This window comes from Gymnoscopelus braueri, assembly GCF_963280865.1.
Source record: "Gymnoscopelus braueri genome assembly, chromosome: 15".
NCBI lineage: Eukaryota > Metazoa > Chordata > Actinopteri > Myctophiformes > Myctophidae > Gymnoscopelus > Gymnoscopelus braueri.
The window spans coordinates 11,290,961-11,313,275 of NC_137620.1; the positions used below are offsets into that span (position 1 = coordinate 11,290,961).

A 22,315-nucleotide genomic window follows, 5' to 3' on the forward strand; every position below is an offset into this window, starting at 1 on the left:
GGGGGGGTCCAGGGGGTCCCCAGCAAAATGTGTTCATATAGCATCACAATAATTTAAACCACTTTTATTCAAAAATAGCAGATATACAGGTATATCGTCGCTGTCAGGTAAAAACCTCATATTATGTCCAAAACTGTTCCTTTTCAAAATTCTAATTCAGAAGTAGCACAAATAGCTGATCAACAAACTCAAAACACGTCACATTGTTTTTGTGTGACACTATATAGTATGGCGAAGTAGGGCATTTATTTACGAAAATAAATCATAAAAAAGATAAAAGGTTTCTGCCAAACGGCAACAATGTAAAATGAACAATGAGGCATATAAATGATGTGCAATAAGGTATAGCTATGTACTGTGGCCATGTAGAAATGAAAATAACATGATACAAGATATGAACCCACACTGAATGACAGGTTGACACAGTGACAAGCTAAATGCTATAGGAGGAGGCTGGGGAGGTGGAGGGGCTTTCATCACTGACAAGCTGTAATTTGGGGGAAGCAGTGATATCATCGTTGGTCTGCTTAATCCATTTAGACAGGGAAAGCATCTTGTGTCATTTTGGATTTCTTTGGCCATTAAAAAAATTGCAGAGATACAAGCTCATAGCTCACAAATGTGTGCAAATCTTTGAATATATTTTAATTAAAGCGATCATTTTTAACTCCGATCTGTGCTTCTGGGGGTCCCTGGAACAACATATTTAGAGAAGGGGGTCCGCGGTAAATATAATTTTCCTTGACATGGAAAAGTTGGAGCACCACTGATATAGCAACATACTGTTAGGATTTAGAAACCGATTTTAGATATTTGTTTGGCTGCGGACCCCCATCTCAAAATATTTTGTTCCAGGGACCCCTGCAGAAGCAAAGATTTGAGTTACAAATGTTCACTTAAAAATATATATATATTCAAAGATATGCACCCATTTTTCACGATTTTTCAAAATATAGCAGATCTACAAGGTCATAGAGATGTGCTATTTTTGAATAGCCAAAGAAATCTTAAAATGACACAGATGTGTTTCCGGTCTTAATGGGTTAAATAGACCACGTAAGATGGCGCCATTAGGGTCATGGCCGTTTCTGATTGAAGGGTCTGTGTGTGTGTGTGTGTGTGTGTGTGTGTGTGTGTGTGTGTGTGTGTGTGTGTGTGTGTGTGTGTGTTTGTTTGTGTGCCCGGCTTGACTTCCGTGCCTGCCTGAACCTGCCTAGAACTATCACAATGCTCCATATTGTTGTTGTTGGGTGGAAACCTCATACGTTGAAAACAAGTTAGTTTTCAGGATTCAAATACAAAAATGGCAAAAAATCTCGGAGCTCAAACCGTGCGTCACATAGCGTTTTGAGCTTGGAGATCTGCTATTTTTGCTACTTTTGTGTTGTACGTACTGACTGTACGTAACTCTGGAATTAGTTTAAAGAAAAACATAAAAAGTTTAAATGTGGAGATAAGAGGTTTCTGCCTGACCGCAACTATATTGAAAATAAATTGACTTGAACCACTGAGAAAGAGTCAAACGCCACAAATTATGGAATTATACCAACACTGGTCTATAAGAAAATTAAATAGAACAAAACTACTCTTGCAAATCACTGAGGAAAGAAGCCCTCAAAAGCCCACATCATAGAATACACCAAAACTGGTAAAAAAACAGAAAAATAGAGAAGAACAACCTCAAATTAAAATACAATAATATCCCCTCCATTAAACTATCAAAGTTCATCAGCCGTCATAGAGAGAGAGAGAGAGAGCCACCTCAAATGAAAAACAGAACATATCTTCCATCTCTCCTCTTCCTCCAACCTCTTACAGTTAAGTCTGCCTTCTTCTCCTCCTCCGTCCAACATCCCCCCTTCCCTCCTCTCTTCCATCACCTCTTTCTTCTCTCTCTCTCTCCCTCTCCTTCTCTCCCTCTCTCCCCCCTGTCTCCTCCATTCTCTGGATCCATCCATCATGGCCGCCACAACAGAGAGGAGACCCAATGTTACGCCTTACCAGTGAGGTATGGACACACACAGACACACGTGTGCGCGCACACACACGCACGCATACACACACCTTGACTCTTTGGCCCCTGAACACACATGTTCAAAAACACATTTGGCAATCAATGATAATCAAGGCGACTTCAAGTGCATTGTCTCAATCAGGTGCGCGCGCACACACACACACGCACACTTTAGAAGAATAAAGGCAGCCGATGAGGAAGTCCTTGACAACACATTAATTTACAAACCACAGCAGGTGCTCTGGTGTGTGTGTGTGTGTGTGTGTGTGTATGTGTGTGTATGTGCACGTATGTGTGTGGTGTGTCAGACCGGAGACCACCTATTTCCAGGTGATTAACATTCTGTGTGTGTGTGTGTGTGTGTGTGTGTGTGTGTGTGTGTGTGTGTGTGTGTGTGTGTGTGTGTGTGTGTGTGTGTGTGTGTGTGTGTGTGTGTGTGTGTGTGTGTGTGTGCGCGTGCGTGCGTGCGTGTGCGATCTTGACCTCAATGACTGTCTGCATTCCAGCAGAATTAAGAGAGGAAGGGAGAAAAGATGGTGAAAGAGGTAGAAAGAAGAAGAAAAAAGTGGGGGATATTCCGTCAGATGGGAAGAAAGAAAGAAAAACAAAGAGAAAAACAAACCAAAGGAAGGAAAGAAAGCTAGTGTTGTGTTGGACAGATTGTCGAGATCAATTTTGCCGATGCTTTGATGTTTTAGTGGAATATTGGATAAACAAACACATGCACACACACACATGGTTGCATTTATATCCCCATGGGCACATCAAAACCTCTTTTTTTTTCTCTCATTTTTAACCCAAACCATAACCCTTAACCCTAACTCACCTGGAGTGTGACAAATAAACCATCCAAAAAATGGGTCTGTGAAAATATATCATATTAAACTATTCATATAGTTCATTCAGGTTTTCAAACATTTTCATATCAAGGACCCCCAAACTGAAAGGGACTCGCATCAACAAAGTATATAGGGTTTAACCCATTAAGACCTGGACCTGGAACTGTTCTTTGGACTATTCAAAAATAGCAGATCTACAAGCTCATAGCGCGGCACAGAGTGCCGCGCTATCAGCTTGTAGATCTGCTATTTATAAAAATTTTAAAAAAATGATTTTTTTGATTTTTTTTTAAACTGTTAGGATTTTGATTTTTTTAAAGAATCGCCTCAGGTCTTAAAGGGTTAACCTATTCAATCCGGGAACACATCAGTCTCATTTTAGATTTGAGCTATAACCATGATTTTATACTTTGGCTATTCAAAAATAGCAGATATACAGGCAGATATACAGGCAGATATACAGGCAGATATACAGGCAGATATACAGGCAGATATACAAGCAGTACAAGGCACCAAGTACCGCACTACAAGCTTGTAGATCTGCACTTTTTTTTGGAAAAACCGTGGATTTTGTTTTGCAAATCTTTTAATATATATATTTTTAAAGCGAACATTTGTATCTCAAATCTTTGCTTCTGGGGATTTTACAAATGTCTTCTAAATCCTTTTTTTTTTAAAGAAACGGATGTTAATGGATCTTGGGTCTTAAGTGGTTAACTTTTCTCAACATATAGAGTATAAATTCCTGACATCACTCCGTTATCCCCTGGGTCACTGAGGTATTCTTTCTATTGGAAACACTATAGTGTCATCTTAGCATCGCATCATCATATAAGAACTGTGTTCCTAAAACAAATCAGCCCACCGATTCCGTCATGTGACTCCGTGTAGTTTATGATATTGAGTTGCATTTGATAACGTCTGTGTTTTGGAGAATACAGGGGGGCCCCAGTCAAATGATTGATAGTCATGGAACCAAATGGACCCTACGGCTCTGTAACTCTGAGAGTGTACAAATGGAACCAAATGGACCCTATGGGTCATTTTGGTTCCATTTGTCCACTCTCAAAGAGCTAAATTAACATAGATTTTACAGTGTATATTGGGGTCCGAGAGATCAAAATGCCATCAAATGCATGGGATCCATGGCCTAATCAATGCATATCAAATTAGGTTCCTTGAAATTAAAATGTTTCGGAATCACTGCTATAGCCTTAAAAATTGTCTCTTTTGGGGCTCCCTGGCATATCATTTCAAATGGGGGTCCGTGGGTCTGATGAGTATCAATTTGGGGGTCCTTGCCACGGAAAAAAATTGCATATAACCCAGGGGGATATAGCGCCCTTTAGCGGTCAGTCATGTCAGACTTTGGTTCTCTATTGCCGCTGTGCTCTTACAAGCTCCGCCCCTTGGTGCAGCCGTGAAACGCATTGATTGACAACGCCGTTGAACCATCGCCGTTTTCTCACAATACGGACTCGCAATAACCTCAATGCTGGTGTGAATTCAGCATAACCCTTAACCCTGACCTGAATATTTTACTAATTGTAAAAATTTGCTCTAAAAAGCTTTCTTAGCCATAAAAATGACTGGCACGCCTGAACAATCTCCTCATAAGGGTTAGGGTCACGCACGCACGTGTGTGTGCACACACACACACAAATAATCACACATAATAACTCTCGTGCACACACACACATTCCACACCTTAAAATGATTTAACAATAAACACCAGACCTTCCGCTCTCACTCTGCATATTTAATTACCTTCATTAATCACACACACACACACACACACACACACACACACACACACACACACACACACACACACACACACACACACACACACACACACACACACACACACACACACACACACACACACACACACACACACACACACACACACACACACACACACACAATTCTAAAAATCGGTTTAATTGCTTCCTGTATATCATTGTATTTTGTGATAAACTGTTGGAGAACTGAAGCTTTCTTCTTGACAGCAGAAAACCATTCAGCTCCCAGGAAGTTGTTCACATGTTAACCCAGGAAACAGCGCAGGGCCATGGTTCATTCACAAGACAGGCCCACCTTCAAAGGGAACTCAAGTTACACACACACACACACACAAGGTGCTCACACACGTGCAAACACATATATCGAAGGAACACACACCCTCCGCTGGCCGGATATCCCTCAATACGATGTTGACCCCTGACACCCACACACACGCGCGCACATACACCAAATAACCCCAGGGGTCAATTACCAGAGAGGGAGATTGAGCGTGAAATGGGCTAATTCTATTTACATGTCCTAAGTCTGGACTGACACGCACGTGCACGCGCTCTCTCTCTCTCTCTCACACACACACACACACAATTGTGCCGTATACAGAAGCACACATACCTAACACTCATACATTCATACATGAACACACCCAGATGAAATACACAATTACATCCGCCACACACAGACACACACACACACACACACACACACAGAGGTGGTCTGTCCGACAGCAGTGGCATTGTCTTAGAGCTCAACACAGACAACTGGCAACAATTAGCCTGGAGCAAGATGGAGGGAGTGAGGGAGGGCCGGGGGGGGGGGGGGAAGGAAACAGAGAGAGAGAGAAAGAGAGAGAGAGAGAGAATATGACAGTGAAGGGGAAAGAAAAAAATATGAATCACAGTCAAATATGTGCGCACGTGCACACACATACACACACTATTTACACGGCCACGCTTGTGTCATTACAATGTTAATATGAGTGGTGATGTGTTGATACAAACGTTCTCCTGTTCACTTCATCTGTGTGTGTGCGTGTGTGCGTGTGTGTGTGTGTGTGTGTGCGCGTGCGGTCAAACACACTGATATATACACATTCATATTCCAAACAGTCACATCCAGTCAACAGTAACAGTTGGACGTATTAACAATGGCAGGTTATTTACCAGTGGGGAGCGACAATGAAACATGAACATCAAATACTCCAATAAACACGATTTGTGGTTCTTGTACAGCTCATCTCGAATGTCACTTTTCCACTTTTTGAGGTGGTCTGCTGCCATCCAGTCGGTGCCAAGCTCAATCAGGGGTGTTTTTGAACGTAACTCAACCACTTAAACCCCCTATATGCTTTGGTTGACCGGAGTCCCCCAGGGCTGTATGCTAGTGCCTTTTCTGTTTTCGCTCTACTGTACATTAAATCTCTTCTTTTTTTTCCCAGCGAAGACATTACGTTTTCCCCAGAACACGGATGCTGGGGTTTAAGTGGTTAAACCCTACATACTTCTGTTGACCGGAGTTTCTCAGGGTTTTTTCCCCCTTTATAATAAGTATCTTAGCCGAAAATAGCTGATCGAAAAGCTTGGCTATTTTTGCCGAATGTTTGCCTATTATAACATGCCTAGAATACTGACACTAGGGCTCATGTTGGTTACGAACACCCAGATCATATTAAACTGTACGAGGGCTTGGAGTAGAAAGTCGCAAGTGTATTTGCCAGACCCAGGGGGTCAGGCCTACATGTGGCTTTGTCGGCCCCCTTTTGCTATCGTTTTCGTCCATGTCCCTCTTTTAGATTGGCCAAGCTTAGTGTGACGTAGTTTAGAAACCATTCAGACTTCCGGCCATTCAGATTTCAACCACTAGGGGTCTGGCAGTACCAGGTCCCCTGGTTCCCTTGTTTTTGAGCACAGATATTCCCATAATGGGCCGGCCATGCCCCACTTCAGCGCAAATCTGCAAATACGTCCATATATGGACTGGACATGCCCTAACCATGATGTAAAAGCTCATATGAGCTTGTAGATCTGCAGAGAGAGAGAGAGAGAGAGAGAGAGAGAGAGAGAGAGACAGACAGAGACAGAGACAGAGACAGAGAGACAGAGAGAGAGAGAGAGAGAGAGAGAGTGAAGGAGAAGAAAGTGATATTGGGAGGGAGGACACATATGTACGTATGCTGTTCGTGCTCCGAGACCTATAGAGCTATAGTGCGTAGCAAAAAATCCTGAAGGGGGCGTCAACAAGTGTCATTTGGAGCGGCGGACATCTTGGTGGGGGATAAACAGGTTGACTTAACATTGACCCCCACCAGTATGTCTGCAGCTACTATGCCACGCCCCCCCACGGTGACGACACGTTGCCAAGCACTATACAAGCCCTTTCAGAGCTCCTGGCGTTTCTTGGTCATTAATTATGTGAACTGTGTTTTTTGTCTGCCCAGGCCCTGTCAATCAACATTGATTGGGGAGGGAGTCAGTGGAGTCAAAAGTTAAAGCGGCGGGACCAAAACAGAAAAAAAAAATGTGGCTATTCAAAAATAGCAGATCTACTAAGCTCATAGCGCTGCCGCGCTATGAGCTTGTAGATCTGCTATTTATCCATTTTACATTTTTATCGTAAAAATGTGTTCAAATCTTTGATTTCTTAAAGCGAACATTTTCAACTCAAATCTTAGCTTTTTATTTTTTATTATGTTGCTAAAATATCAGTAGTTCTCAAACTTTTTTCACGTCAAGGACCCCCACAATGATATGTATTTGTCCGCGGACCCCCCCCATCTAAAAATGGTTTCTTCCAGGGACCCCCTGAAGCAAAGATTTGAGTTAAAAATGTATATATATATATATATATATATATATATATATATATATATATATATATATATATATTCAAAGATTTGCACACATTTTCACAATAAGAAAATTGAAAAAAATAGCAGAAGGAGAATACAAGCTCATAGCGTGGCACTCGGTGCCACGCTATGAGCTTGTATATCTTTTGGGGGATCGATCATACTGGATATACATATTCTGTGACTACTTGAAAAGGTAAGAAAAATGAAAGATGTATTTACTTGGCACTGAATGAGTTAAAACAATAATACTTTTAATTTGGTGAGACAAAACCGTTTTAAGCCCAATATATACATCATCGTAGTCGTACGATGCTGTAGCATGCTGAACATAGCCAATCTACATGCTCAATGTTTTGCATTAGCGACGCATTGTGAGCTTGTATTCCGGCTATTTTCTGTGCGCAACACTGTTGCACAATGGAGCATACATCAAACATTACAACGTAGTGGAGAAAAATCACATTAGTCGGAGGGCAGCTGGAATTAACCCTCGTAGGGTCCTCGGGTCCTTTTGACCCGGTTTAACATTTTCAACATGAATTAAAAGTATGTAAACATTTTTTGTTCTCTATGAAACTTCTTCTATTTGCCTTATTTACTGTACTAAACATGTGATATGAAAATGAAAATTTTCATTTTCATGAAAATTAAAATTTTCACACAGGGCCTTCGGGTCAAAGTGACCCGAAGGCCCTGGGTGTGACTAAAACACGAAGACCCTACGAGGGTTAAGCAATAGCATACTCAAGTGCACTGTTGTGATTATACCACACTTTAAACAATATGTATGATTAGAAAGCTCAAAAGCTACAGGTGGCGACCACCGTTGCTAGGTTACCTGTAAGATAAACAAGGTGGATGGAATGCTGTTATGAGGAGATATTGGCACTCATTAGAATGACTCTCAGCCAATCACAATGCAAGGTCGGAACTAACTGTGGTACATAGAAAAGAATGATGGCTGGTGGATTGTGTAAAATGACTTGTAGAGTACTGTCTGTAACTAACTAGATCCAGATACCATCCTAATGCCATAAAGCCTTTGCACTGGTTCTGCGATGCTGTTCCTTTTTTGTATTTTATTCAGAATAGTTTACACAACGTTTTGGCCCCTAAATTGCATTTAGATAGGACAAGATTTATGGTCTGGTTACGCGAGACTAGTAATTTTTGGACCATTTTTGGACAATCATTGGGTCAACTTGATTTGAAGTACTGACTAACCACAAACAGAGGCAAGCATTTACTGGAGTTCCAACCGGTGGCTATGGTGGAAACGTAATAAAACACTAACTACATCAGTGGTTCTCAAAATGAGGTCCAGGGACCCTCAGAGTTCCTTGAGGGAGTTCCAAATGGACTCTTACAGGTATGCAACTTTGAGTTATGAGGGTACTTGAAATAAAAACATTTGGGAACCACTTAACAACACTAACAAGCATTACAAAACACACGGTCAGGCCAACAACAACCATGTCTCACTCGTGCCTCATGTATTATATGTATTATTGATGAACTGAGTACAATGGGCCACAATGGAAACAAGCCCCCCTGGGGCTTTTTACGTTATCCGTTTTAGCGTAACCTTTGACTGCACTACCTGTACTGCTAACAAGCTTGTTAATAAAGTATTCAAACAATCAATCAATCAATCAAAAACTCCATGTCCACCTTACATGCTGATTGGCCAGTTTTAAGGAGTTAACAGAGTCAGTGCGGGTGCTGTGGTGGGGTGGGGGTGGTATCACTCATGTCACCGTGACAAACCAGTCTTATACTCACCGGTAAGGTAGCGTGCTGTACAGGCGTTCCCTGCAGCAGGAGATAATATACAGTGGTAAACTGAACACATGAAAGACTGAGGTTCTTAGTATTGGGATAAATTCATATTTGTATGTCAATGAAACAAAACAAGAACTAAAACAAGTGCTCCTCGGAGCACAGGTCTCCGCCAGGTCAAGTAGGTTATTGTGGGCCAGCGATGTTCGGAATTCGCCAATCAGGATGCAATATGACAAATCAGACGGATCCGTCTTGATCACTTGACTATAGAGATAATGTGTACGGATTTGCGTGAGGTTTGGATTTGTAGGAGTAATATTTAAAAAAATGTTTTGCAAAAATCGGCCTCCTGGTGGCGCTATAATAGGGCAATGTTAAAAGTTTGTTCCTCAACGTAGTGTGAATGTGCATGCAAAGTTGCACCGCAATTGGACACTGCGTTCATGGCATTTTGTTCAAAACGGGCCACTCGTACAAAATTTTGATGTCAATCTTAGCCAATCAGGATGGAATATGAAATATCAAACGGATCCGTCTTGATCACATGACTGTACAGATCATGTGTACCTATTACTGACGGAATGACAGACGGAAGGACGGACAGAGTGCAAAACAGTCTCGGCCATGCCTTTTGGCCTGGCGGAGACAATGAACACAGGTTCTTTTTTTTCCCCCCTTTTTTTCAAGTACATATACTCAAGTACTGTAATTAAAACTTTTTTTTAAACATTTTCTTTCTCCAATTGTCAACACTTTTACGTCTACCCCACTAAATCTCAGAGGCAAATATTGTACTTTTACTCCACTATAATTATTTTAAAACTTTAGTTACCTGTTACTTTGTATATTTGGATTAAAATTACAAAACATAGATTAACCACCTCAGCCCTAAATAGACTCTGGCTATTTTCAAAAGATGTTGCAAACTCTAGAAATGGAACATTCTGCATAATGAGTAGGCTACTTTAACTTTTGTATATTTTGATAGCAATACTTTTGTACTTTTACTCAAGAACATTTTGAATACAGGACTTTTATTTCTACATTGTGGTATTGATAAGTGTACTTTTTCCATCACTGATTCTGATTGGTCAATAAGGACCATTCTGGGCTTTTTTATTGCTTGATAGATTCAGACCACCGCTCTACCTTCTGTTTATGTTGCTTACAGAACAGCATAAACACATTTTCAACTCAATGTTTTGTGTCAAATTATTGATTTTCTTCAGACGTAGCCGTGTAATAAGTAGGATAATGCACAGCAGTTAGAGGGAAAATAAACGGCTGCAGGGGAAAGCTTCACCTTGAAGGGGATTATTTTTCTAATAATGACCACCTCGATGTATATATTATCCCTTCTTACATTCTCTCTCTACTTAATAGAATATCTTCACAGTGTATCTCTTCATAATATAGTCTGTAAACATAATATAATCGTTGTTATAATGTAACCGTATCTACATAATATAACCTCATCTCCCACAGACAAATGAGGTCCAATAAACGATGGAAATATTCACCATCTATTATCAACCTTTCCATTCTTGGTTTAAAATAATCTCTCTCTCTCTCTCTCTCTCTCACACACACACACACACACACACACACACACACACACACACACACACCCCCACACCCCCACACACACACACACACACACACACACACACACACACACACACACACACACACACACACACACACACACACACACACACACACACACACACACACACACACACACACACACACACACACACACACACACACACACACACACACACACACACGCCCCCCCCCCCCCTCTCACACCAGCAGATATAAACAGCTTGTGGTGTGTCACATACTGTGACTGGACTACTTATGTGGTCAGTTCAGCAGAACCAAAATGTGTGTGAGGAGAGGTCAGCCAACTTACAGTTCACTAAACAACTCTCTCTCTCTCTCCCTCTCTGTCGTGCACCCACCCACACATGCGCGCGCACGCACACGCACGTAGGAATACTGCTGTGTCATAGTGAGCCTTAACTCAGTGCTCGTGTGTGTGTGTGTGTGTGTGTGTGTGTGTGTGTGTGTGTGTGTGTGTGTGTGTGTGTGTGTGTGTGTGTGTGTGTGTGTGTGTGTGTGAGAGGAATGCAAGCGAGGGAGGCTGACATTGGCAGGATTTTATGCAATCACTTCTTAAAGTCACAGCTGTCCTGTCACGCTGTGCATGCGTGTGCAGACTGTGCACACAGTGGCGGCGCTTCTGGCCATCCTGGCATAGTGGCAGAAACAGAATTAAAAATGTAATTGTGTAATCTGTACATAATCAACATTATAATTTACAGATGGGTGATATTCTGCCGTCTGTTGCACCTCCCAACAGTAACACATCTAATCTCTTCTTGATAATACCGCTTTGTTGAATACTCGATTCTGATTGGTCAATGAAGGCCATTCTTGCTGACTTTTATTGCTCAACAGCACATTAACTAACATAACGTAGTCAGTTTAGTTACGGTATAAAGACACTTTAAAACTGACTATATGACTGACTATGATCCACTGAACTCATAATGCATTATTACCAGCACTTATAATACTTGATAAACCTCATAATAAGTTGTTATAAAAAAATATGCATTTGCATATGGACCATATGGCCCATCAGAGTTCCTTGAGTGTGTACCAAATGGACCCTTACTGGTCTGAGTTAGGGGGCTCCTTGACATTTTTATGATAGAGAACCACTGCATTAAGATATTCATACATAGTTTTTAAAAAAAACATGTAATAACAGCTATTTTACAACTTTTCGTTTAGGCAAATTAACAAATTGCTGCCCGAGGAAGAGTTATCATACTCAAAACACGTTGCTGGGTAGTCTGTAAGGTTTTGAGTCAATCGTTTGTTCATGTGCCTAAACAAGTTGTAAAAATAGCAGTTTGAAAGCATTAAAACTATGTTTGCATTATACAGTGGTCTCCCTTCTTTATAGTTGTTTGGCATTGGATTTTTGCCTCCTTGGCAACCCTAGAACTCTCCACTTTTTTGTGGCATTCATACATATTAAATAATAAAAGGAATATAGCCACACACTGGTAGCTGCCGATGCCAGTTGATTTTTCTGTCTCTGTGGTCCACAATAAACTGGCATCAGCAGCTACCAGTGTGCAGCTATATACAGTCCTTCATTATTTCGTTTTTAATATATTGGCTGGCACCTCGCAAGGACCGGTGTGCTGTGTACCTTTGGTAACCGGATTCATACATAGTGACCATTTTGGAAAAGCAATAAGCCACGTGCGGCTGTGGTTTAACATGATTTTAGAACAGTTAAGTGGTGGGAAGGCTCCGTGGGAAGGCTTCGTGTCGTACAGCATCTCACTACGCCTCTGAGCTGGTACTCAAATCCACGGCCAACCACTGCCTCTTGTGGCTTATAGGGTCGCTATGGGCTGTTTCCTAACCTTCATTCACCTCTGGTTCCACAGGTCAAACTATCTAACCAATTAGATCCATAACATCTGATCTGCTTAAGAGGCCACAGGGCAGTGTGTGTGTGTGTGTGTGTGTGTGTGTGTGTGTGTGTGTGTGTGTGTGTGTGTGTGTGTGTGTGTGTGTGTGTGTGTGTGTGTGTCAGGGTCATGTACAGGCCAGGGCTACAGGAACACAGACAAAGCTTCTCAGCGGGGATGGAGAACACTTAGCTCCACCACCTCATACCACCCAGGATCAGCTCTCGCTCTCTGTGTATGTGTGTGTGTGTGTGTGTGTGTGTGTGTGTGTGTGTGTGTGTGTGTGTGTGTGTGTGTGTGTGTGTGTGTGTGTGTGTGTGTGTGTGTGTGTGCGTGCGTGCGTGCGTGCGTGCGTGCGTGCGTGCGTGCGTGCGTGCGTGCGTGCGTGCGTGCGTGCGTGCGTGCGCATTAGTAAACACATCCTGGGTTCAAACCCATAGAGTCAACAGAGGGAAATATGTAATCCACAACGCGACCCTAACCAGCTGACCCCTTAATGAGCCTAACACCCCCCATGTTAACGATCTGCGTCCCTAACGAGCTCAGTGTTAACGAGCTGATGCTAATGAGCTAAAGCTGATTGCCTTGTCCTGTGACATGGTCTGTTGACATGCATACAGGCACGTTGCACGTTAGAATGTTCACACTGTACAGATGGGTGACACATTAATGGAAAGATCTGAATAAAGGAGCAGACAAACATGAGGAATGCAAATTATTACATAAATGTGTAACCGTATGATACAATTAAGCACATTCTCTGTGGCATGTATACAAATGTTGAGCAGGCTGGACAATGTATCAATATGATATCCGTATTGTGATATTAGACTAGATATACTGTACTATTGTGATATGGCATAAGTGTTGTCGTTTCTTCCTCATTTTGAATATTTCCAGATTTTGATCGAATTGAGCCGTATTTTATACTTGCAGTATACAAAAAAACTTTAAACTGTTCAATATAGTCTGTCTACAAACTGTACAGCTTGTACAGCCATTTATTTCCAATATGTTATTTGTAGGAAAATCCATATTGTTGTCGCAACATGATATTATCACCACAATATCTATAAGAGGTATTTGGTCAAATATATGGTGATATTTGATTTTGTCCATATTACCTAGCCCTAGAGCAGGCCCATTTGACCTTGATTTTTGATGAAGATGCGAGTAAAATGCGTAAGTGACTGTACAAGAGTGAAAGGTGTAAGTCATTGGTTCTCAAAGTGGGGTCCAAGGACCCCCAGGGGTCCTTGTGGGAGTTCCAGGGGGTCCCCAGCTAAATGATGGATAGTTAGGAACCAAATGGACCCTTATGGGTCTGTAACTCTGAGAGTGTACAAATGAACCCTAACGGGTCCATTTGTTTCCATTTGTAAACTCTGAGTTAAATTAACATTGTTTTTACAATATAAATTGGGGTTCCAGAGATAGACACGCCATTAAATGGGGGTCCGTAGCCTAATGCACATCAAACTGCGGGTCCTTGAAATTAAAAGGGTTGAGAATCACTGCTAGAGCCGTAAAAATCTTCTCTTATGGGGGTCCCTGGCATATCTTTTCAAATGGGGGTCCGCGGGGTAATAAGTGTCAATGTGGGGGTCCTTGACATGAAAAAGTTTGAGAACCACTGGTGTAAGTGACAGTACAAGAGGGTCTGTTATTGGGGCTTCAGTCACAGGGCTGGTGGCTTGTACACATACAAACTCACACTCACGTGTCCAAACAAACACGTGTGTAAGGCACGCTAGCTAGGTTCCCAAGACTTAAATACTTCTTCTATGTTCCCAATCTTTTTTCACCCCACGTGTTTTTCACACATGTTAACCACTTAAGCCCTATATACACTTCTGGTACGACAAATAGCTTACAGCCGCATCACGAGTCTACGCATTGAAACAAGTATATCACCATAATGTTCATTTAAAATGAAATATTCCTCTAAATCTGGCAGGAAATGTTGGATAAAAGTGCCCTTTTAGAAATGTTCTGCCCCTGCCCCTCTAAAATGCTCTGCACGTCCGTGTGTGTGTGTGTGTGTGTGTGTGTGTGTGTGTGTGTGTGTGTGTGTGTGTGTGTGTGTGTGTGTGTGTGTGTGTGTGTGTGTGTGTGTGTGTGTGTGTGTGTGTGTGTACTGACAGGCAGGTTGGTGAACACACTGAAGGTGCTGGTCAGGAAGGCGGTCAGGTCTATCAGGTAGTCGCTGGGCGCCAACTGGGCTCCGCCCCCGGACACGCCGCCCGCCATCCAATCGTATTCGGCCAGCTGCAGGAACTGGTCGATCTTGGCGTTAAGGTTGGTGTAGATCTCTGCCTCCGCTGCGTGGCGGGCGTCCTGATGCATAAATGTTAGGATTCATTAACGATGAGTCCGAGATCAAGTGTGTGTGTGTGTGTGTGTGTGTGTGTGTGTGTGTGTGTGTGTGTGTGAGTGTGTGTGTGTGTGTGTGTGTGTGTGTGTGTGTGTGTGCGTGTGCTTGTATTACATCATTTGGGGTTAGTATGGGCTCAATTCAGTGCCAATATTATGTTGTACTTGTAAAAAGATTTTGTATTTGTAAACAAATTTTGTATTTGTAAAAAAAATATTTGTATTCGTAAAAATAATTTGTACTCGTAAAAAAAAGATTTGTATTCGTAAATAAAAGATTTGTATTCGTAAACAAAATATTTATATTCGTAAAAATAATTTGTACTCGTAAAAAAAATATTTGTATTCGTAAATAAAAGATTTGTATTCGTAAAAAAAATATTTGTATTCGTAAAAAAAAGTTTTGTATTTGTAAGCAAAATATTTTTATTCGTAAGATAAAAATGTGTCCATAAAAAAAAATATTTTAAACTTTTTTGCTATATATATTTTTTTGTGTGTTTGTAACATGTGTTAAACATGTTGTAATTGTATAATTATATTTACAATGAACATTGTGACCAGAAAAAAACAACAGTTTGCTCGCTCGAAGATCTGTTTGCTCTCTCTCAGATCTGTTTGCTCTCTCTCAGATCTGTGTTTTTGGCACTCTGCACTTCCGGGTATGAGCCAATCACGTGAGGCCTTTTCCACTACCCAATCATAAAGCTCCATAGGTCTCCATGGCAACATGGCAAACGGGGTTGCCATGTTGCAACCCCAAGAGTTTTAGCTGCAACATAATTCAATTGCTCAGGAAATAAACAACGGATTACAATAATATAACATTCCCTATAATCAGTAACATGTAGGTGATACCTATGTCTATCAAATATGGTTTTATTGAAAGGCAATCAAAGGCTAGATCGAGTTTAGAAAGCAAACAGGTAATGTCAGGGCGCCTCAGTGCGGCTGCAGAGTTTGATTGAGTGTGAGACTAGGACACTCATTATCCCACATGCCATATGTCAAAATGACCGGCTTCACCGGGAATCGTGCGCGTGTATTTTGCTAAGAGATAGGTTACATAGTTTAATTGATATTAATGTATTAGTGCATTAAATTTCCCCATCCACTTTAAAGGGAAAATGAAAAAACTCGATTTCAAGTATTTTTTTCTCAGAAACTGTAAGGGCTAGAGTTACAGGGCTTGGAGGGGAGGTTCATAATTTAGTCAGAAATTATCCAAAAACAAAAGTACACCAGTCGGCCTCATGGTGGCGCTATAAAAGCCCCCTTTACGTTTTGGCCTTTAACTTTTGAACCGTAGGTCGTAAAATAAAAATATTTTTTTCCACTAGATTCCTTGGGTCATGACACAACTCCCCGTATAGGCCACGCCCATTTGCGTCAGTATAGATTTTCCGGCATTTTTTTTCTTCTTCAAAACACACTTTTAGCTCCTCCTCCCACATATTTTGTCCGTAATGTCCGGGCGCCTCAGTGCGGCTGCAGAGTGAGACTAGAATAATAGAGAGCACATGTTCATCAGCTTGTAATTTTCAATGCAGAACATTTATTATTACCATTTAAGAGTGCAAGAGTGATGCTTTATTATTTTATTGTTATTATTATTAGATACTGTATATATGTGTGTTGGAGGGAATCACATCCTGCCAAAAACTAGACTACAGCGCTGGCATATACATATGGCCTACATATTTTTCTACACTTCTAATAGCCTACATGACTCATATATGCTATTTAATGGTAATAGAAGAAATATGTATTCATTCACATTTATGTATTTGACACAGGCCACATCAAATACGCATTTAGCCCTGTGTGTCTCATATATGTAGGCATATTTCTTCTATTACCATTAAATAGCATATATGAGTCATGTAGGCTATTAGAAGTGTAGAGAAATTATCATTATTATTATATTAATACACAACAAAAGCCAGGTAGAATCCTCCCAGGAACTGTCAAATATCTCCTAAACAATCTTTTAATAGATTTAATTAACAATAAATATCAATTAAATAATACAAGTTTTTGAATTATAAAATAAAAAATAGTTATTAGTCCAAATTAAGTCACAGGCTTTTACATTTTTTGTAGGCCCCTCCCACTAATTGTGCAAGCCAATTACATTGACATTGGAGTGGATTGGTCCAAAAAGAATCATGTTTTTGCATCAAACGGTTACATTTTGTGCATTTGTGGCGCCCCCTATGGATCAAAGTGGGAATGCTTTTAGGGATTCGTTGAGTAAACTACCCTTGACATGTGATTCAAATTTGGGATTGACCGGACGTTTCGTTCGTGAGTTTTGGCCTTTTTTGTAAAAATCCCTCCCGCTAATTTTCATTTTCATTTATTGAATGAAATTCCGTTTGGAGGTGTTTATTGTATGGGTCCAGAGATCATGTGCACCGATTTCTGTGAAATTTGGACAAAATATGTGGGAGGAGGAGCTAAAAGTGTGTTTTGAAGAAAATTCAAAATGGCGGAAAATCTATCCTGACGCAAATGGGCGTGGCCTATACGGGGAGTTGTGTCATGACCCAAGGAATCTAGTGGAAAAAAATATTTTTATTTTACGACCTACGGTTCAAAAGTTAAAGGCCAAAACGTAAAGGGGGCTTTTATAGCGCCACCATGAGGCCGACTGGTGTACTTTTGTTTTTGGATAATTTCTGACTAAATTATGAACCTCCCCTCCAAGCCCTGTAACTCTAGCCCTTACAGTTTCTGAGAAAAAAATACTTGAAATCGAGTTTTTTCATTTTCCCATTAAAGTGGATGGGGAAATTTAATGCACTAATAAATTAATATCAATTAAACTATGTAACCAATCTCTTAGCAAAATACACACGCACGATTCCCGGTGAAGCCGGTCATTTTGACATATGGCATGTGGGATAATGAGTGTCCTAGTCTAACACTCAATCAAACTCTGCAGCCGCACTGAGGCGCCCTGACATTACCTGTTTGCTTTCTAAACTCGATCTAGCCTTTGATTACCTTTCAATAAAACCATATTTGATAGACATAGGTATCACCTACATGTTAGTGATTATAGGGAATGTTATATTATTGTAATCCGTTGTTTATTTCCTGAGCAATGGAATTATGTTGCAGCTAAAACTCTTGGGGTTGCAACATGGCAACCCCGTTTGCCATGTTGCCATGGAGACCTATGGAGCTTTATGATTGGGTAGTGGAAAAGGCCTCACGTGATTGGCTCATACCCGGAAGTGCAGAGTGCCAAAAATACAGATCTGAGAGAGAGCAAACAGATCTGAGAGAGAGCAAACAGATCTTCGAGCGAGCAAACTGTTGTTTTTTTCTGGTCACAATGTTCATTGTAAATATAATTCTACAATTACAACATGTTTAACACATGTTACAAACACACAAAAAAATATATATAGAAAAAAAGTTTAAAATATTTTTTTTTATGGACACATTTTTATCTTACGAATAAAAATATTTTGCTTACAAATACAAAACCTTTTTTTACGAATACAAATATTTTTTTTACGAATACAAATATTTTATTTACGAATACAAATATTTTTTTTACGAGTACAAATTATTTTTACGAATACAAATATTTTTTTTACAAATACAAAATTTGTTTACAAATACAAAATCTTTTTACAAGTACAACATAATATTGGCACTGAATTGAGCCCATAGGTTAGGCTGAGGATTAGCCTTATTTTAGAGGGTTACGTTTATGGGTTAGGATTGGAGTAATGCCTGATTTTAAAACGTAGTTACGTGCCGGTGTTGTGCAACAAAAATAGCAGATCTACAAAGCTCACAAAGTGTTTTCAGGGTGGAGCGAGCTCGCAGATATGCAAAATTCGGCTTCAGGGTTCAAAATTACAGTATAATTGTAAAAAAGGCATTCATAAAATCACTGTCAAACTAATATAGTAATACAAATGTGTGTGTGGTGTGTGTGTGTGTGTGTGAGTGTGTATTAAAACACCCACAAGTACAGTAGTATTTGAGAAATGGACGCTGTGAGGACTATTTCCCAACCATTTCCAGGAGAAATGGTTGTTTTATGGTTAAGTTAGTTGCGTAACAGTGTCATGCACGGAAAAATAGCTGATCTATAAGCGCTGCAACACATTGTGGAGATTGTAGATCTGCTATTTTTTGGCTTCAGGCTTTTTCGGTAAAAAATGCCCAAATACTGTAAAAATGGCATTCATAAAATTGCCATCCTAATGTTGATGTACTCACTAGTGTAGTAATACAAACCTGTGTGTGTGTGCGCGCGTGTGTGTCTACCTTAAACGTAGACGTTCCATACAGCTTGGTAGCGTTGGCGAGGTCAGGTGGTACGTTGGTGATGTTTGATATAAACTCCTCCAGGAAGTGGCAGCACTCCTCTAGGTGGGTGGTGTTGATGATCACCTGCACCAACTGTACACACACACACACACACACACACACACACAGACACACACTCTTGCATGATGCAGTCAGGCAAAAACATAAGGTTGTTGAAATATGGAGATACAAGGTTTCTGCCTGACTGACGATACTTCTGTGTGTTGTCACTGCTGTTGTATCCTACTGACTTACCTGCCAGTGAGGAGCCCTCACCGGGAGGACATAGAGCCTTCGTCCTACTCCTCCCGCCCAACACTCCCTGCTTGCTGACAGGCTCCTTCCCCCCCTCCCCCCAGCTCGTAATTGCGTTCGTACAGACCAGTGGTTTTCAACCCATTTCATATCAAGGATCCATTATGTATTCGGCATTTGAGCCACGGACCACCATTTGATGAGATGTAGACTCTCAGACCCCAAGACTTAGAATATTTTGTTGTCGTTGGATAAGATTTTGTCCACAATTCCATGCTGTATTGATGTTGGTACCGTAGGAAAGATGACAGGCAAACGTAACTATTATTATTACCGGTACATCAAAATAACTATTATTTAATTAAGTAATGCAGATGTTTAACAATAACTTAACATTTGGTTTCATTTTACGCTCTCAAGAGTTACAGATCCATGAGGGTTTATTTGGTTACCAACTCTCCATCATTTAGCTGGGGACCACCTGGAACCCCCTCAATTACCACTGGTGGTCCCCGAAACCACTGGTTGAGAACCACTGGTATAGATGCTCAACAAAGCCGGACACACCGCGGTGGATTCAAACCCACAACCTCCGCGGTGGTGGGCAGGTACTTTTACCACTGTACCACCCGAGCGCCACAGACAGATATAAACTGACAGAGACAGACAGACAGACAGACAGACAGACATACAGTACCTCTGCCAGGCCAACATTCTTCTTCTTGATGCCGTACTGCAGACAGTGACTCAGCGTTCTGGTCAGCAGCAGGTTGGTGGACTTACGGATCATATCGTCTATCTCTGTGGAGCTGAACACACACACACACACACACACACACACACAGACCCACACGCACGCATAACCAAAATATCAGAGATCAGTTCTGAAAGAGTTTTGTTTTACAGAAAAATACAAAATGTTAGTTTAACTCTGAGTGTAAAAATGGAAGAGGAGAAGATAAGAGACTTGAATGTGAACACACACACACACACACACGCACACAAATGTGCGCGCATGCACAAACACACACAAGCAGACACACACATGAGTGGAGGTCAAATACACATCACCCAGAGAGGAGAGAGAGAGAGAGAGATCACTTTCTCTCTCTCCCGCTGTGGAATGATGAAGATGGCTGTGTGTGTGTGTGTGTGTGTGTGTGTGTGTGTGTGTGTGTGTGTGTGTGTGTGTGTGTGTGTGTGTGTGTGTGTGTGTGTTCTATGGTGTCCAACTCCAGAGTCCTGTGGGTAACAAACACATTCCGACCAAATCGGTAAATTGTCTGCGTTTGGAATTCCCACACACACACACACACACACACACACACGCACACATACACACACACGCACACATACACACGAGGGGGAAAGTAGCAGATTCCAAGTCTCTGTCCAACAAGCAGAGGAATTCTAGAAACGTCCTGATGATTCAGGAGACAGAGAGCGAGAGAGGAGAGAGATAGACAGGAGAGAGAGCGAGACGTATGGACAGCGCATAAGGTTCAATGTACAATGGGGAATGATTCATATTGGTTAGCTTTGCAAACGCACACATACCAATACTGTACACACACACGCACGCACGCACACGCACACACCATCAGTTACATAACAGATCAACCCAAAATATGTCTAACATTCTGAACCCAGCTCATCGTTAATGAATGATATTCATGTTTTTAAAGACAAATTGACTTCCTGTCCCCCCCCCCCCCCGGTAATTTTCCTCAACCAAACCGCGTGTGGTTGCGGTTTGGACCATCACCATAGCAACAACCGGACGGACTTCCATGTCGAGGCGATGGTCGGAGGCGATGCTTTACTTCAAGGTCAAGTATTCATTGGGCTCCGGGGTTCACAGATCCCATCGTAATCCCCCCCCCGATCCCGCTAATTATCATGTCAATCAACATGTACGATATTAATCTGGGAGGGTCGCACGCCACCACACTGGCCCAGAGAGACAAGTCTTGCAAGAGTGAAGTGCGGAGCAAAAAGTTTCACATTTTGTGAAATTAAAAACAAGAAGCTGAATGCACGCTATATCAGGGGTCTTCAACCTTTTCAGGCCAGGGACCCCCAAACTGATGGGGTGATGGAGCAGGGACCCCCTACCTCGTAGGGTAGGGGGTAGGCCACCACATATATCGTATATTTATGTATTAAATTGTGTTTTATATGTATAAACATGAACAAATGGTTGCCTGGAGCCTGCTCCTACCCACAGGTTGTCCCAGTAGGTGTGCAAAAGACCCTTTCTTTCTCTACAAAATATGTATAAACATACCATGTTTATTGTGCATTCAATACTAAGCTATTAAATTATGTCATGTTATGTTTAAAGACATATTGAGAAAAAATAATAAAAAAAAAAAAAAAAAAGTTTTTAAAAAGGTTTTTTTTTTTTTTAATCAAACAACAATTTCACGGACCCCCTGCAGTACCTCCGCGGACCCCCTGTGCTATATCATTCAAAGGTTTTTATAGTCTCGACCACATGCACCCTAGGATTGTGTCCAAAATAAAAGTGTATCTATCGATCCATCCATTCTTATTCTGGGGC

The 22,315-nt window shown here is 41.2% G+C and overlaps 1 protein-coding gene across 1 annotated transcript in view; it reads right to left on the minus strand.

The window, feature by feature from the left end:
- Window positions 1-22,315, minus strand: part of exoc6b (exocyst complex component 6B) — a 123,881-nt gene that overhangs the window by 36,742 nt on the left and 64,824 nt on the right. The window contains exons 16-18 of the mRNA XM_080450699.1: window positions 20,450-20,561; window positions 19,456-19,590; window positions 14,932-15,126 (exon numbers count right to left, since the gene is read on the minus strand). Coding sequence (XP_080306825.1) covers window positions 14,932-15,126; window positions 19,456-19,590; window positions 20,450-20,561 — 442 coding nt within the window. The remainder of the gene's footprint in view (window positions 1-14,931; window positions 15,127-19,455; window positions 19,591-20,449; window positions 20,562-22,315) is intronic.